A 16,443-nucleotide genomic window follows, 5' to 3' on the forward strand; every position below is an offset into this window, starting at 1 on the left:
GTGGAGTCTTGAGGGAAGGATGGGGCGGTAGATCTTGGCTTGTTCTCACATTTAAAAAGTGATCTTGGGCATAAAAAGGTTTGAGACCACTGCCTTAGCCCATGGTTTTACTCCTACACTCTGGAGAGAATCCTGACAGCCTCCTATTAACTCCAGTGACAATTCCCTACATGGAGAATTTGCTGAATTAGACTCTGGGCTTTTTGCTTGGTGGGGATATAAGAAGTGAGCCCATGTGAAACTTGACTCCTGGTAATGAACTAAAGTTGGATTACAGAAAAGCCATTAACCTCAACAGACTACTAAGGTATAAGCTGCTAGTAATCTTTTTTCCTTGTTTGAACTACAAACCGAGCCTTTGGAGTGTGATGAGTTTGTCCCGTTAAGAAAAAATAAAATCCTCAGTCTATTATTGGGTGAGATTTTATGTCATCCTTATTTATGGAGCAACATTACTGGGCTTGGTTCTGTACATACGGACATGGACCTGTTACAAGGATCTTGCCATGTACATTATACACACAAAAAATGCACACACAAATATACACAGTATCCAAGAAGAACTGATAATACCACAGTGTGAATTAACATTTTCCATTCATGCTTTTTCACACTTTTTGGAGTAATCAGCTAAGAGCCACTTAGAATGGTGTTTAAGAAGAGATTTGAATGAAGAGAGGGGGGATATATCCTTTTTTTTTTTTTTTTGTAAAAGGAAGGAAAGAAAGGAGACACAAAAGAATTTAAAGGGAGACATGAAAAGAACAGAGAAGTAGGAAGAGGAAGAAGACGAAATGAAAGCTGAGAGCTAAGGGTGGAACTGAGTGGTGCTTGGGAAGGGAAGATGAGAAGTAGGGATTGGTGGTGGAAGGTGAAAGGATGAGATTACGGAAATTCAAAGAGGAGTGACCTGCTAGGAATGGATTTCATCAGCTGCATTTTGAATATATTGTAACCGGACAAGTGACGTGTAGGCAGAGCAGCAGATGAGATATATTCCTTATACTGATCTGAAAATTGATTTCATATGGTTTATTGCAAAAGCTAGTCCTTTACACTGTCGTGTTTCTTGTTAATTCCATGCCTAGAATCATCTCTTTTCTATTATTAATTTAAAAACATACCTTGCTATGTTATTTGATTCAGATGCTGAGTTTTATATAAAAAAAATGACAGAGCGAATGCTCCCAGGGGCTTACAAACTCACAGAGTGTCCAGTGAACCACAATTCAACATTAACCACTTCCAGGTACATTTACAAAAAAATAACAGTTCCCTCATTAACACTTGCTAAGAATCAAGCAAAACATATGCATGGATACCAAGGTGACAGCAGAAACCTTAGAAAAGAAGTGCTGCACCATCTTCCCTAACATCAGTAGTGTGCCTCCTCCACACCCAGATATATATAGTGCCAGGTGTCTTAAGAGGTTTTCCCCATGCTTGAGGAATGCGTCATTACTTGGCACATTTCTGATTTACCCACAAAGCAGCAGCTTCTTATACACATTATTCCAATCCAATCAGTACAGCTCCGCTCAATGTTACTGTACAGAAAAGATTCCTACCTAGTATAACAGGACTGAACAATTTCACTGTTCATGGAATCATCCCTGGCTGCTTACTTATGCTTAGTGAAGTGCTGAGAAAGAACGGTGCATCAGCTCTCCTTCTACAGAATCCTTCTCAGCTCAGGAAAGATGTAATGTGTTTAAATGAGACCCAAATTAGGATTTTTCTCTTTGGTGGAGGGGAAAAACCTTGCACTGCCTTTGCTAGAATTCTCCCTAAATTTACTATCAGCACTGGACTGGTTTGTGTGTATTGCTTACTGCTAATTAGCTATTCCAGGGAGCCATGTCTGGGGGAGTAGCTTAAAATGACACTGTAGAATTGGCACTCAAGGCTATCTTTGCAACGCTAACAACCAAGCTTTTACTAGTCTTACCTCTTTGTAATTATTTTTAACTTCCTCTTGTCTATTATCTGCTGACACTGATGACAAGCTGGAGACAGATGACCCTCTGCTGAAGGTGTCTGCCGAACGCTGAGGAGACCTACCTGGAGACTTTAATTAGGTTAAAAAAACCCAAAACAACAAGAAGAAAACAAACAAGGTGGTTTACATCCTCATATTAAACAACTAAAATCTATACAAAAGATTAACAACTCACACTATTACCTCAGAAGCACTCTGTCCCCTTTCAAATGTTAGGTAGTTTAATTCCATCAATGATAAAATCTGCAGAAAAAAAATAATGAAGAGATACAGTGTAACTCCATATCAAGAGGAACTTACTGATGGAACACAAAATTAGCCAGCCACTTAATATCAGCAAAAGAGATTATGACTTATCAGGTTAAAGCACCAATTTGCAAAGTTTGAGTGCCATATTAAAAAAAAAGCACGGTCATGTATTTAAGACACAAAATATGAACTTCTTTTCTTAAAAGTGAATGGAAATTATTGTTATTTGTAAGAGTGGCTGCCCACCTATGCCATTGACATCTATGCTTCAAATATAGGTAAATCACTGTGGAAAATGCATTTTCAAAGCCTTCCTTCTAGCAGATTGGGAAGAATACCTTGGAATTTAATGCACACTGCAGGGAAGTCTCTTTCATCCGGTTTTGAATATCTGGGTTTGCGCCATTCTGCAGCAGCACTTCTATTATTCCTTGATAGCCCCAGCGAGCAGCTATATGGAGGGGAGTATCTCCTTTTTCATTACCAGTATCTAGTCTACAAGAGTGTACATCATAGTAGACTAAAGCTTTGACACACTGAAGAGAAAAGACACCAATCAATTAAGTCACTGGTCCCCAATCCATATGAGATGTGCAATTTGAATAGCAATGCTGGTTTTATTGCACCTCCTAGAATCTACTCTCTGGGGTAGTTTTGACACCCTACCAAATATATATAATTTTTTAAAATGCCATAATAAATAAATAATGATGTAAGGAACCAAAATAACTAGACTTTCTAACAGGTCCACCAGTGTAAGTGGATACCTACATTAAATAAATACCATGATATAATAAGGTTCCAGTTTATAAAATTAATTAAAGAGTCATTCTCCAAGTCTGTGTTTTATTTACTTTTTTAAGTAACTAAACTTAATAGAAATTGGTTTCACAGTTTCATTGCATGCAGTAATCCTATTAGGATCTCCTTGTAGTTTGTTACAAAACAATTACTTACATCCTCATGACCATAAGTGCAGGCTAAATGAAGTGGTGTATTGCCATTATTGTCTTGAACATCGGTACTTGCCTTATAATGCAACAAGAGAAGCTTAAATGGAAAAGAAAGCAAACATCTAAGTAACATAAAATTAATGAACAAACTATTGTTATTTCTGTAGCACCCTTTAGCTTCTAGAATGATGAATCACTGCAGTACAAACAGAACTACTTCTGCTTTAAACTTCTGCTTTAAGTAAAAATGGTTGTCCTTGGCTTCATGCCACTATTTTGCCCCAGTCCTTGAACAGAATAAAAATGTCTTGTCACACTATTTAAATACCACAGAGTACATCTCCAAACTGATTTGAAATCATCCACTGTAGCGAGGTACTGCAGCACAGATAATATGGAAATTCACCTGTTCTAAGAGAACTGTAAAGGCAAAGGCATACTGCGCTTAATTAAGTACATCATTTCATTCCTCCCTATGGATTTTCAGTTTGAATATCTGAGTTGCTGTAATGTAATATTATATAAAACATTTCTTAAAAAAATCAAGTGTATAACAACTGACTGAACTGTATGATTAGTCTCTCTTCAAACAATGTTTAAAGCACTGTGTTTACTTGACTGATCACAATTAGGGCCCTACCAAATTCACAGCTCTTAAAAACATATCACACATCTGGTCTTTCATGGGCTTTTTCCCAAATACTATACTGACTTCACAGAGGGGCAGAAGAAGGACTAACATTTCTCAGTCTGGAAGCCATGACTCAAAACAATGTCCTGGAGAGGAGAGGGTCACAAGGTTATTTTAGGGGAGTCTCAGTATCGCCACGCTTTCTGCACTGCCTTCGGAGTGGGCAGATGGAGAGCGTGGCTGTTGGCTGGGTGACCAGCTCTGAAGGCAGCACACACATCCACCACACACAGAAGTAAGGGTGGCAGTACTGTGCCTTCCCATGCCACCCTTACTTCTGCACTGCTTCCTTCAGAGTTGGATGGCCGGAGAGTGGTGACTGCTGATAGAGGGCCCAGCTCTGCAGGCAGCTGCACAGAAATAAGGGTGGCAATACTATACCATGCCACCTTTACTTCTGCACTGCTGCTGGCAATGGCTCTGCCTTCAGGACTGGGCTGAGAAGTCGCAGCCCTCTGGCAGTCCAGCTCTGAAGGCAGTGCTACCACCAGCAGCAGCTCATAAATAAAGGTAGCAGTACTGCAATCCCTCTACAATAACCTTGCAACTCCCCCCTGCCAAAATGACCTCTACAATTACAACATCATGACATTTCAGATTTAAATAGCTGAAATAATGAAATTGACTATTTTCAAAATGGACTGTGAATTTGGTAGGACACAAATCATAATACAGGTTAAACCTCCTAAATCCGTGACTCTCTGGTCTGGCAACATCCATGATTCATGGACACTGCTGGACCAAAAAGCCCCAGTGCTGGGGAGTGTGAGCTGGCCGGGAGTCTAACAGAGAAGAGCCCCACTGGCAGAGCATGGCAGCAGCCAGCGAGCCCCATCCCTGAGAAGCCCCTGCCAGTCAGGGCAGCAGTGGAGCCAACAAGTTCCGTCCCTGGGGATCCTGACTGGGTGCAGCAGCAGTAGGGCAGCCAGCGAATCCCAGCCAAACAGGGCACAAACCTGGCAGAAGAGAGGCTGTGGTGACTGGGGCACTCCATCCCCATGGAACCCAAGCCAGCCCACTGAGCCCATGCCCTAGTCCAGCAGCAGTGGGGTTACAGCTCCATGGTAGTGGGACTGGAATGGAGCCAGCAACAGAGAGGGGCAATGGGCTGGGAGGCCGGTGGACATCCCCTGATTTAGCAAATTCCCTCATTCAGGATGAGTCAGGTCCCAAAGATGTCGGATGTCTAACCTGTATATCTTCTGCATCAATCTAGAGCAGATATTCCACCACCCTATCAGCCAGTGTTACACATTACAGGTAAATTTAAAATGTACTGAAAAATAGTATGGATGCATAATTCAGAAATCAGCAAAGTCATGCAAATTCCACTATAGACTAATGAGATTGCAGAGATAACTTCAGATAATTAGACTACTTGGCATTACGGGAAGGAAGAAAAGCATATAACATTTGGCAAATCTCACAAAATCTAATTTGCAAACTAAATTAGAAAATGTTAAACAGAATTTTAAAAAAGAATATTTGAGAGAGAGGACAGAGGGACACATTTATTCCCAGTATGAGAGACTGTTTCTCAGAGAAGATTTTTAACATCTGGATTATAAACCTATGAAGTCTAGCATTTAATTAAAATGTTTAAAGGCCCTGAATTGTGATAGCATGCAGTTATAATGAAGTCCTTTGCTTCCCTGAACAATGGTATCAGTAGAACAGCAACAGTTAGATTTTTTTTCTTCAACTTATATATGTGTTAAAAAAATTATTGGTTAAGCCTTTCAGTGCTTACTGTAACGTTCTGATATCCTTTCTGACAGGCAAGGTGAAGAGGTGTTGAACCATGGTAATCTGTAGCACTGACTACAGCTCCTTTGGAAATTAACAGGTCAATTAATGACGCTTGCCCTATGGAAAATACGTGGTCATTAAAGCTGAGAAGTAAATATCTCACATGAAAAGTTACTTTTCAAACTACAATGTGAACTTTAAACCTTGTTATTCTTCATTCTTGTGCCCACTGCATATTCACTTTCTTAGTACCTGTTCTTGATCACGAACAGACAATTTACTACAGATTATTCAAGGACGCTGCTTAGAAAGGAGGCCCCTAACTGCAAACAAACTGCACTAGTACCTTGAGGGTGAACAGAGAATGGAAAGTAAACTGATGTCACACAAAGTGCTCTGCCCCTGGCATATGTACTGTGCAAGTCAAAGGTAATAAAAGCAAGAAGAACAGATGATAACCTCCAGAGTAGATTAATGGATCTGCTTACAAGTCTAAGGTGAGGGCCATGCCTACATTCAAGGAGCAGGGAGAGAGAGTGTATATATATCATGCCACATACACAAGGCCACAGGATATATATAAGACTTGCCATATACTCTGTCAGTATCTTTTCTGTAGATATCTCCTAATCTACCCATCTGGCTGAAAGAAATGCTACCATGACAGCAAAAACAAATAAGAAACCAAAAAGAAAATCCAGACAAGAGCTTCTGGGCTGAAGGGAAAAATGCAACAGTTTCATTCTGAGCCAAGTTGGACCCACACGTAAACTACAGCTCATGTACAACTCATCACAGGATGTAAATTGAAAAATAAGCTAATGTGTCTCCTCTTTCAAAGACTTAATGAAGAGTTAACAGAAGGTAAATACTACATCGTCATGGAAACACAGCAATACTCACCGCAAATAGCAGCTATATGAAGTGGGGTATATCCCCTGTCATCTCTGGAAAACGGAGTTACAATGGAAGGATCATTCATCTTCCTATAGAACAGGGTAGTTTTCAAGAACATAAAATAGCTGCATATCAGGTATTAGAGAAAATGTATATACACATATATTACATAGTTTTCAACCCTATTTATCCTTTACCATTTCTCATTAATGTATCAGTCCATGTGTGTTTTATTACTAAGCAAAAAGAAAAAAAATCTAGACTTTTTTTTTTTTCTGTGAAATCCAAATTCAGAGAGAAGAGTCACTCTTTAACATATCCAAATGATGTCACACTACCTCTCCTCCTTAGATACCTGACCTGGCTTTTAAATACTTTTCTGTTCAAATCTGCATGCATGATTCTGAGACACCAATAATTTCTTCTGTCCCTCTCAATCAAAACACATACTCGCAATCCAAAATGCAGACAATATCCTCTGCAATCAAAAGAATTTTCTGGACTAAGCACTGCACATTCCAGTATTGCCTTCATACTTAAAACAAAATCCTAGACCACAGACCTTCTGAAAGCTTTTCATATGGAGATGAAGAATCCTTACCCAGAAACTAGCTTCTCACAATTGTCACAGAAACAGAGTGGGTGGCACATTTTCTGTACAGTGTCTTTATCACTGTCACCTTGACTTAGTAATCGCTCCACTTCCTCCTGTTTACCTGAGGCAATGTACTACAAAAAGCCAAGAGGAGAAAGAGTGAGGTATGCCTACTTCATCCACCAAAACAGAAAAACAAAGTAACTGATTATGAATGAAGCACTAGAGGTATGGTGCAAGGCTGGATGGGGCTGGTGTACACAACCCTGAATGAGTTTTCATTACAAATAGCCCTTAGATAGAACCTTGGTAGGCTTTACATTAGAAAAAAATTAAAACAAAATTCACATTGTTTTCTTTCACACACAGTTACAACAATAATCTCCCTCTGTGCAGTAAAATTACTGTAAAATTACTGCACGTAGCTGCAAGTAAGTGTAATTAGTAGTTCTGCTTTGTGTCTTTGCATAAGCAAAATTCTCTTTTTAGAATTACATTCTGAAATTAATACAATATGTAGGAGATGGGAGGTGAATGCACTTCAGATTTTTTTCAACTTGGTTTAAGGCATGAAATTCTCTGGATACTAACAGCTGCTGGCATTGCATCTCTGTTTTAATGGGCCATTGAATATTACAGCAGCACTATCCCATCTCCATTTGTTTTGTGTACTAGAATCTGTAAGAACATATTGAAGACTTGCAGAAGCTTTCACACAGAACTACAATCCAATGATTACCCACCCGCCTCTTTACAGACTAACATATTGCTTTCTTGGCGATCTGAAGAACAAATACCATGGCGAAATCATTAAGAAGTGTGTGTGTTATCGTTCAGAAAACTAAGTGTAAAAGACTATATATGAACAATGTTTTGCAATGCAAATTTTTCACCTTGAACAAGCAATCTATTGGGGTCATGGACATCTGGGACAGCAAATTCATTCTTTGTCTCAGGAATAACTTGTCACTAAATCTCTCAGATTCCTGAAAGTAAACAAGCATATCAATCAATATTCCAGATATTAGCAAAAAAAAAGTATTTTATAAAAAGTTTATTTTTAAATATACATGTATTTTCCAGCTCTGAGCTTATATAACAGGTTAAAGACTAAAAGTATGATTTATTACTTAAAATTCTGTACTATTGACTTTGTAAATATGTACAAGATCATTCCCTGTCAGGTAATTGGATGTTAGTACAGGCAGTCCCCGACTTACGCGGATCCGACTTATGTCGGATCCGCACTTACGAATGGGGCTTTCTCGCCCCGGAGGTCGAGGTGGCGGATTGCTACCTGCGAGCTCCGGGGCGAGAAAGCCCCATTCGTAAGCTGCTCCGGTGCCCCTGGTCTGCTGGAGACCGTCTCCAGCAGACCAGGGGCACTGGGCGGGTTCCCGCGCTTCTGAGGCTTTGCCAGAGCAAAGCCTCAGAAGCGCGGGAACCCACCACTGCTGCCGCTTCAGTCCCGGTGCCTGTGGTCTGCTGGGGACCGTCCCCAGCAGACCACAGGCACCGGGACTGAAGCTGCAGCCACGGCGGGATCCCGCACCTCTGAGACTTTGCCAGAGCAAAGCCTCAGAGGCGCGGCACCCCGCTGCCGCTGCGGGTCTGCTCCCCGTGTCCCTGGTCTGCTGGGGGGGGGGGCGCAGCTAGTGTGCCCCCCCCCCCCAGCAGACCAGGCTTTTGTTTTGGACCCTGGGGCAGAGCAGCTGGGGCGCTGCCGATTGGTCCTGCAGCGCCGCTTTGGGCACTACTGGACCAACCCGGCAGCACCCCAGCTGCTCTGCCCCAGGTCCTGATTCAGCCGCTGCTGGTCAGTTTCATTAGCGGCTGAATCAGGACGCCTGGGGCAGAGCAGATGGGGTGCTGCTGGGTTGGTCCAGTAGCACCGAGGAGCGGCGCTACTGGAGCAACCCAGCAGCACCCCAGCTGCTCTGCCCCAGGCGTCCCCAAGTCAGCTTCTGCTGAAACTGACCAGCCCGAGTTGCTCTGCCCCGGGCTTCCTGGAATCAGCTGCTGATCAGTTTCAGCAGCAGCTGACTTGGGGACGCCTGGGGTTCTTAAGTTGATTCTGTATGTAAGTCAGAACTGGCGGTCAGTTTCAGCAGCGGCTGAATCTGGACCCAGTTCCGACTTACATACAGATTCAACTTAAGAACAAACCTACAGTCCCTATCTTGTACGTAACCCGGAGACTGCCTGTACACAGAATAATCCCAGGGTACACCTCAGACATTTTACTACTAAAATGTCGGCGTTTTATTAACAAAATACGTTTTTTTTCCTAGAAGAAAAACAAAAGTAAAAACTGCTTTTCAAATGGCCAAGTTGGTGAAGGACATTTGGGTTGAATATTAGGGAAAAAATCCTATCAAGGTGGTTAACCACATGAATATATTGCATAGGGAGGTTATGGAACCTCCATCACTGGAGGTTTTTAAAAGCAGGTTAAAAAAAATAATAATCAGGGGTGGTCTAGCTAATACTTAATCCTGCATGAGTGCAGGGTGCTGGACTAATGAAATCAAGGTCCTTTACAGTCCTATAGTTCTAGGATTTATATAAAACACAGACTAAAGGAGGTATGCCAAAGAGCAAAATAGAAACAGTCATGTAGCTACTGCCTAAAAACAGGACTATGGCAGATACTATAGCTACTGTCTAAAAACAGGCCTATGGCAGATACTATCTGCCGCCAACCACATAGCAAAGCCCCAGAATCAGAAATCCCCTCAGAATCATGCTGGATTCAGCCGAAGTCTTCTCTACCTAACATGGACACAAAATTTAGCAAATTAGCCCGTGTTAATAGTTGAGAAAAAATAGTTTGACAGAGACCCATTCTCCAGCACTTGAGATTAAAGCTCAAAATAACAATTACCATATTGGCATGTAACAAATACTCAGCCAGTGCCCTGTGTGCAAAGGTAACAAGGCAGCATGTCAAACTGAAGCATTAGAAAAAAATCAATAGAGAACAAATAAACAAGATCACTCAGGTTCCCTGGTGATACTAGAATATGGAGTCCAGCAGTTTTTCAGGAAACATGGTTCCCTGACATTTTAACATTAACACAGCAAACGGTATTATGGAAAAAGCCTCTCAAAACCATTTATAAAGCCACCACCACTAGAACTACTCTTAAGAATTTCATAAAAAGAGAAGTTTCTTCTGGTTCAATCCTGTGTTTCTAGATTATTTTATTATAACTAGGGTTTATTTCAGTAGCTAAACGTGTTTGATGTAGAGATATTTTAGGATGGAAACTTGCAAAGGGTTAAGGGTGTGCGCGCTATGGTCTATTTTTCATAAGCCTCACATGAGCTGTGCTTGCCTCAGCAATTTTATTAATCACTAGATTTACACACTTTGTAGGATGAATAAAAGAAAATCAATTCGCTTGGACATACACAAGTTATTCTCTCCCAGCACGTGTACAATCTTTAACATTGCTTGTTGTTTTCTTTGACTTTTCCACACACAATTTTAAAGCACTAACTATTCTAAGAACTGGCTTAATTTTGATCACTAGTGGCCCCTATTCATAGTTAGCCATGCTAAACTATGGAATAGGTTTTAGACTATGCCTATGACTGACCTACAGTGGGGGAGGGGGGGGGTGAAAATCAATCTAGAGATTTAAAAACTCACTACTGTGATGTGAGACTAGAGAACATGCATGTCCTCTAAATTAATCTGGTTTGTGTTTTAGTTATACACAGAAAAAACAGCAGCATGGAAACCAACATTTTCAAAGCAAAGTGCTTAGAGTTCTGATATTTAAATAGGTAGGCATGTTTTTCTGAAGTTTTGGTGATTATTTGGTGACTATGTCCCCCTCCCACAAATGATGGCAATCTTCATTCTTCAGAGCACAAGCCTGTTACATGTGAAACCAGGAAAGATTTGTCCCTATTAGATGTCACAAAATTTGCACATACTTCCACATGAGATAAAGGGAAATAGTGAATGGCTAACCTCCTGAAGCACTCGCTATTAGCCATTCCTAGAGGCAAGGTAATTAATTGAAAGGATAAATTGTATGTTCTGGCTTAGCTACAATGTTCCATGCTTTTGTGAGAGGGAATGTGGGTTTCATTTGTTTGCAAGTAGGGAATAGTCCCCTGGATGAATTGTTTTGGTTAGAATACTTCAGAAAATTACCAAAATATTGCTTGTATTGCAATAGGATAAGACATTCCCAGATATTGAACTTTTAAGCATATCATAATCCCTTATCTACAGGACAAGAGAAGCTGAACCTGCCTTTAATCCCATGCCAAAGTCCTAAAACAATAACTGAGTCCAGAACAATGAATATCTCCATTTCTATTGGTGCTGATGTGGGTCACTAGTTAGCAGGAACTTTATTATAAACTTTCAACCTTCTGAGGCTGTGCAGAACTCTTGGATGGCTGAGAGCACATACTGTCCATGGATTACTGTGTGAGTCTTCTCTTCCCACCCCCCACCTCTGCAAAAGGCAGATGTTGGATCTCTGAACTAAAACTATGTTCTGGCCCATTAAATGGAAATCCTTCATTACTGCTACCCAGCACTGGGGAAGCAGTAATATTTATGAAGCCCAGCTATCCAGAAGCACAAATTCAGACAGGGCCCCTCACAGCACCCATGCCCTTCCCACTTCCTATCCATTTTGTTATGCACAGAATAAGTCCATTCATATACAAATCATTTTTCAACTCTGCTCCCAGCAATAAGTCCATTTCTTCTAATTTTTGCCATGTTGTATCTGGTCTTTTCTTCTCATGTACTCTTTCCAAGTGCTAAGAGACATGTGCTGTCAACAGACTAGTGCTGCTGCCGGCTATTGCTTTGGCTAAACTGATCCATCCCTCCATGTTTTGTGCACAATTGGGTGTTCTAGGGACTCGTGGAAAAAAGGGATAAGCAGCAGCAGGCTGGCTGCTAGCAGCTCCTTCAGAAGCTAACTGTCACCACTGCAAGCAGTTCTAACTCCAGATGCTGAAGAGTCAGTATTTTTCCTTACCATTTAATTCCATTTCCCCCCTACCAGTACTGAAATGAAGGATTCAGCAGGATCCTATGGAAAGCAAAGAGCCTGAAATTTGACCTAGGGACTAGTGCCCCATCTAGAAAACTGAAGAGCAATGGGCTTCTATTTTGTAGAAACAAAACTAAAGGAGATTATGGATCAACACACTCAAAGCTGTACAATTGCTAAGGGCTGGTGACAGTGGTAGAGACTACACTACTACCCTGAATTTTTACCCTTTTCTGCCTTCCCTCCCCCTCCACCTCACCACCTCCTGTACACACTGCCTTCCTCCCACCCCATTCTACCCTTCCCTCTTCACTCAGGGAATTCTGCTGTTTCCCATTCACCCTGCAGCTACTGATTTGTATTACAGGTTGTATCACCCTTAACTGGGACTCTAGTCCAGCAACATCTGTGGTCCGGCATGGACCACAGATGTTCCTGAACCACAGAGCCCAGGAACTAGGAGGTCTGGCAGGAGGGCAAGCGCACTGTACAGGGCATTTGGAAGGGGGAGAAGTACGGGCAGGCAGCACAGCAGGGAGTTCTGGTAGTGGCTGGGGAGCTCTGACTCCAGAAGTAGCCAGGGAGTTCTAGCCCCAGCCCCATTCTGGCTCCTGTGATATGGGAGCTTGAGTCCCGGGGGCAGCCAGGAAGCTCCAGCCCCAGCTGTAGAGCTCCAGCCATGGCATTCTGGCCCTGACAGCAGTGGAGCCCTAGCCCTGTGGCAGCTCAGGCCAGGAGGGGAGGGGCCTTCCCTGATCCGGCAAATACCCTCATTTGGAACCAGTCAGGTCCAACCTATATTTCCTGGCCGCTTTCTTAGCAATCTGACATACAAATAGCATGGTGAAGTTATTAAGAAGTGTGTGTTATAATTCAGAAAAACCATGTACAGAAGTGGTGCATGTTCTCGGATCCCTTTTTATTGGGGTAACTCAGAAGATTGAGACTGGCCCTGCACCCAGCTGAGGAAGAGAAGGAGTTGTGGTGAATGGTGGGCCCAACTTCACTCTCCCATCTCATGTAGGTCCTGGCATTTGCAGGCTTCCCATCTTTCACAGAATAAAATTGATTATTGCCCCAGGGCACAATGCTGCAGCTGCTAAATGAGCACTGTATTCTCTGGTTACATATCCCATGGGAATGGCACTAATTAAGGTGCCGGAATGGAGTCCCAGCTTTCAAGCCCCTCTGCTGAGAGTAGGAGGGAGTTCCTGCTGCAGGCTTCCCACACAGACACTAAAAGCATGGGTAAAGGGGGTGGGAGAAGGAGGGGAATTCCCAAGATGCCTAAAGCTGATTGTGTTGCTGCTCTCTGGTGCTTTCCTGCTTGAAGGCTTCCCTTAAGAGTGAACACAGGACCATTCACCCAGTGAAAATGGAAGTTGAATGTAGGAAAAAAGCCCCGTGGGAGAGAACTAGAAACAACCAGCACATTCAGAGTCTGCACTGTCTCCAGTCATTTGAAGACTTATGACCCTCACATGTTGGAATCACTGCTCTGCATATATTGTGGCCTTAGATTTCAAAATGCAACAAGTTGGTACAATGAAGATACCCTAAGGCACTACTCAGATCTCTGGGTCTCCTATTTGGAACTCTGGAAGAATCAATTAGCCTTCATTCTTAGAACAGACATCTAAGATTGGCAGCATTGTCAGAAAATTGGAACAACCTTTAATACATCTTGAGGTCTCCTGCTGTTATGTAAAGAATTGCTCTATTCAGTTATACAAAGAGAGATGGGATTAGACTTAGAGGAAGGCAATTTTTATTCTCTTTTTTTTCCTTCTTAAAAGAGCAACTTGGAGAATATAAACTACTTGTGCCTTTTGGAAAAAGAGAGAACAGTCCACCAAATACAGTTTTTTTTTTATTGACATCCTCAATGCTACAAAGAGAATTTAAATGTGTAAATATTTTGGGACTAAGAGGCTGTCTCTACACAGCAGCTTTATTCCAGAATAATGTAGTGTGTCTACAAAGCAAGCCCATTATTTCAAAATAAGTTCAAAATAACGGGCTTCTTACTCTTACTTCTGTAGCCCTTATATGTAGGGTAAGAGAAGTCGGGGGGGGAAGAGTGCTCCATTTTAAAACAGCTGTGTAGACAATGCCAAAAGCCAAAATAAGCTATTTCGACTTGAGCTACGCTAACTGTGTAGCTTAGGTTGCTTAACTTATTTCGAGTTTAGCCCTGCTGTGTAGATTTGCCCAGAATGAGCTGGAACTATTTCTCTATCTGTAATTTAGTGTATGAATTTTCAGCTGCATGATGGCTGAAATTAAAGTGAAAAACTGCAAACTTTTGTTTTTAAACATTAACACTTTATTATATTTTCTCAGCAGGATTCAATATAGTAATATAACAAGAGATACAAAATATCATGTTCTTTTCTAATTATTCAATAGCTCAGAGTGCCACAAATTTGTGGAAAGATCACCACAGAAAGCAAAATAGCATTTTACTATAAAAGTATTTCTTTAAATAAAATTTTGAAGTTACTCTAAAAGAGGCTTTGTTTTAAGATTGTGTCCTGGAAGTGTCCCACCCCAAACGCTGTACATTGAGCCATTAATCAGGCCACAGTGATCCCGATTCCAGTGCTATGCAGTTGGACAGCTAGCCACACTTGTTGAATTCTCTGATCCCATGTTCACATCCTTTGGTTTTCAGGTCACACCGGGAACACCTATATTTGCAAAAGCAGAAACTCTAGAGTGTTTTGAGAGCTTAATAGCCAAAACAGTTTACAAAACAGAGTAAGACTACCATACACTTTAGAAGTTACTGAGAAGGACTTTGTTTAAAACTCCCCCAAACATATGTAGATTTCTTTGTAAAGGATCTCCTCACATGGCACAAGAAATAAGCATGATCTAAATTCAGGACTTCATCTGTAAGTCTAGGTCTACAGTATAGGGTTTTTTTCTGGAAAAAATCTACACAAATTGCGCTTCACAATTTGCATAGCTTTTTCCAATCACTTTTCTAAAAGATGCTTTTCCACCATTTGGCCCAGTCTAGACAGGGCCAAATGGTGGAAAAGCCTCCTCTTTCAGCAGAGCCCTTATCCCTCATAGAACGAGATATACAGGGCTACCCGAAAGAGTGCATTTGCTATTCTGCAAAAAAAAAAAAGCAGATGAGCAAACGCATTCCTAGGATGTAGTGGAGTTTTTCTGGGATACCCTAAGAGACCAGTTCCTCACCCTAAACAGGGCTCTATTGACCATGGCAGTTTTTCAAGTCACAAGAGCTATTCTTGATTTGACCTGCAGGGACTGGAGCTGATTGACAAAAGGCACACTCCCCTGCTATGAAATGAATTCACTGCATCTGCAGCATTCTTGACCCCTGCTAGGTTAGAGACCCTAGAGCAAATCTGAGCTTCAACCTCGGCTGTCTAGCATCCTAGAACACTGAGTTAGCACAGGGCTATCATGTTGGTGCCACAAAGTTTGTTATTTGCATCAGATAAATCATTTGTTAATGTCATCTGCTTCACAAGACGGAAGTCCAAAGCAGGTGCCCACTCTTTGGAAAGTATAAAGAGAATACATTTAGAAGCTGCACTATGTGGTGAAGGCTTGCTGAATAATTCTATTTTGATCTACAGTGCAACCTTCCTCTCCTTCCCTCCCACCCCAAACCCTGCCCCCCATCTCCCGCCACTGCTACTATGTAGGTTTTAGCCAGGGTTTTTAAAATAAACATTAAAAAAAGAAGGCTGCACAACATTCCAAGAGAAAGCATAACACTGAGCTCTAGAATGCTGCATTGCGGTTAAAAATCAGAATATCCACAATGACAACTGGATACTTCAGATAAAGTTCTAGCATTTTAAAAAATTACTAAAACCATTATATGATACTATCATTTTAACTTGTTTACTTTGTAAATATTTTAAGAATACAGGTTTTAAATATTATTGTACAACCAGCCACGGTAATTTCTTCTGTTGCATGCTTCAGGCTAACATGACCTTTTGTTAAGTACTGAGCAATGTGTATGTGTGATATTTTCACCTACGATATTCTATATTGACAGAACCATTTGATTACTTGGTACACATTACTTTTTGTATCTTATGGATTCACTACACCTAGCTGTTCCCAGTTACAGAATGCCATTCATTTTCCAGATTCATAACTCTGGATAATAGTGCCTTAACTGAAACAGAATGGAAGATCAATTGTAAATTATCCTCAAACTCCTGAAAGCCTGTTATCCACAGGACAGGCTGGTATAAGAATTTGAAATCAGACTGCACTTTTAATGC

The 16,443-nt window shown here is 41.4% G+C and overlaps 1 protein-coding gene across 11 annotated transcripts in view; it reads right to left on the bottom strand.

Moving 5' to 3' along the window:
• Nucleotides 1-16,443, bottom strand: part of ANKRD27 (ankyrin repeat domain 27) — a 79,216-nt gene that overhangs the window by 36,018 nt on the left and 26,755 nt on the right. For 10 of the 11 annotated variants that reach the window (XM_025183707.3, XM_075940137.2, XM_025183708.3 and 7 more), the window contains 8 exons: nucleotides 8,027-8,119; nucleotides 7,140-7,267; nucleotides 6,545-6,627; nucleotides 5,643-5,758; nucleotides 3,206-3,298; nucleotides 2,587-2,784; nucleotides 2,183-2,242; nucleotides 1,949-2,068 (listed from right to left, as the gene is read on the bottom strand). In XM_025183707.3, the coding sequence (XP_025039492.3) occupies nucleotides 1,949-2,068; nucleotides 2,183-2,242; nucleotides 2,587-2,784; nucleotides 3,206-3,298; nucleotides 5,643-5,758; nucleotides 6,545-6,627; nucleotides 7,140-7,267; nucleotides 8,027-8,119 (891 nt within the window). The remainder of the gene's footprint in view (nucleotides 1-1,948; nucleotides 2,069-2,182; nucleotides 2,243-2,586; nucleotides 2,785-3,205; nucleotides 3,299-5,642; nucleotides 5,759-6,544; nucleotides 6,628-7,139; nucleotides 7,268-8,026; nucleotides 8,120-16,443) is intronic. The other variant, XM_075940135.2, reaches the window with a different exon arrangement.

This window comes from Pelodiscus sinensis, chromosome 12 (assembly GCF_052426305.1).
Source record: "Pelodiscus sinensis isolate ZL-2025 chromosome 12, ASM5242630v1, whole genome shotgun sequence".
In the NCBI taxonomy this organism is placed as follows: domain Eukaryota; kingdom Metazoa; phylum Chordata; order Testudines; family Trionychidae; genus Pelodiscus; species Pelodiscus sinensis.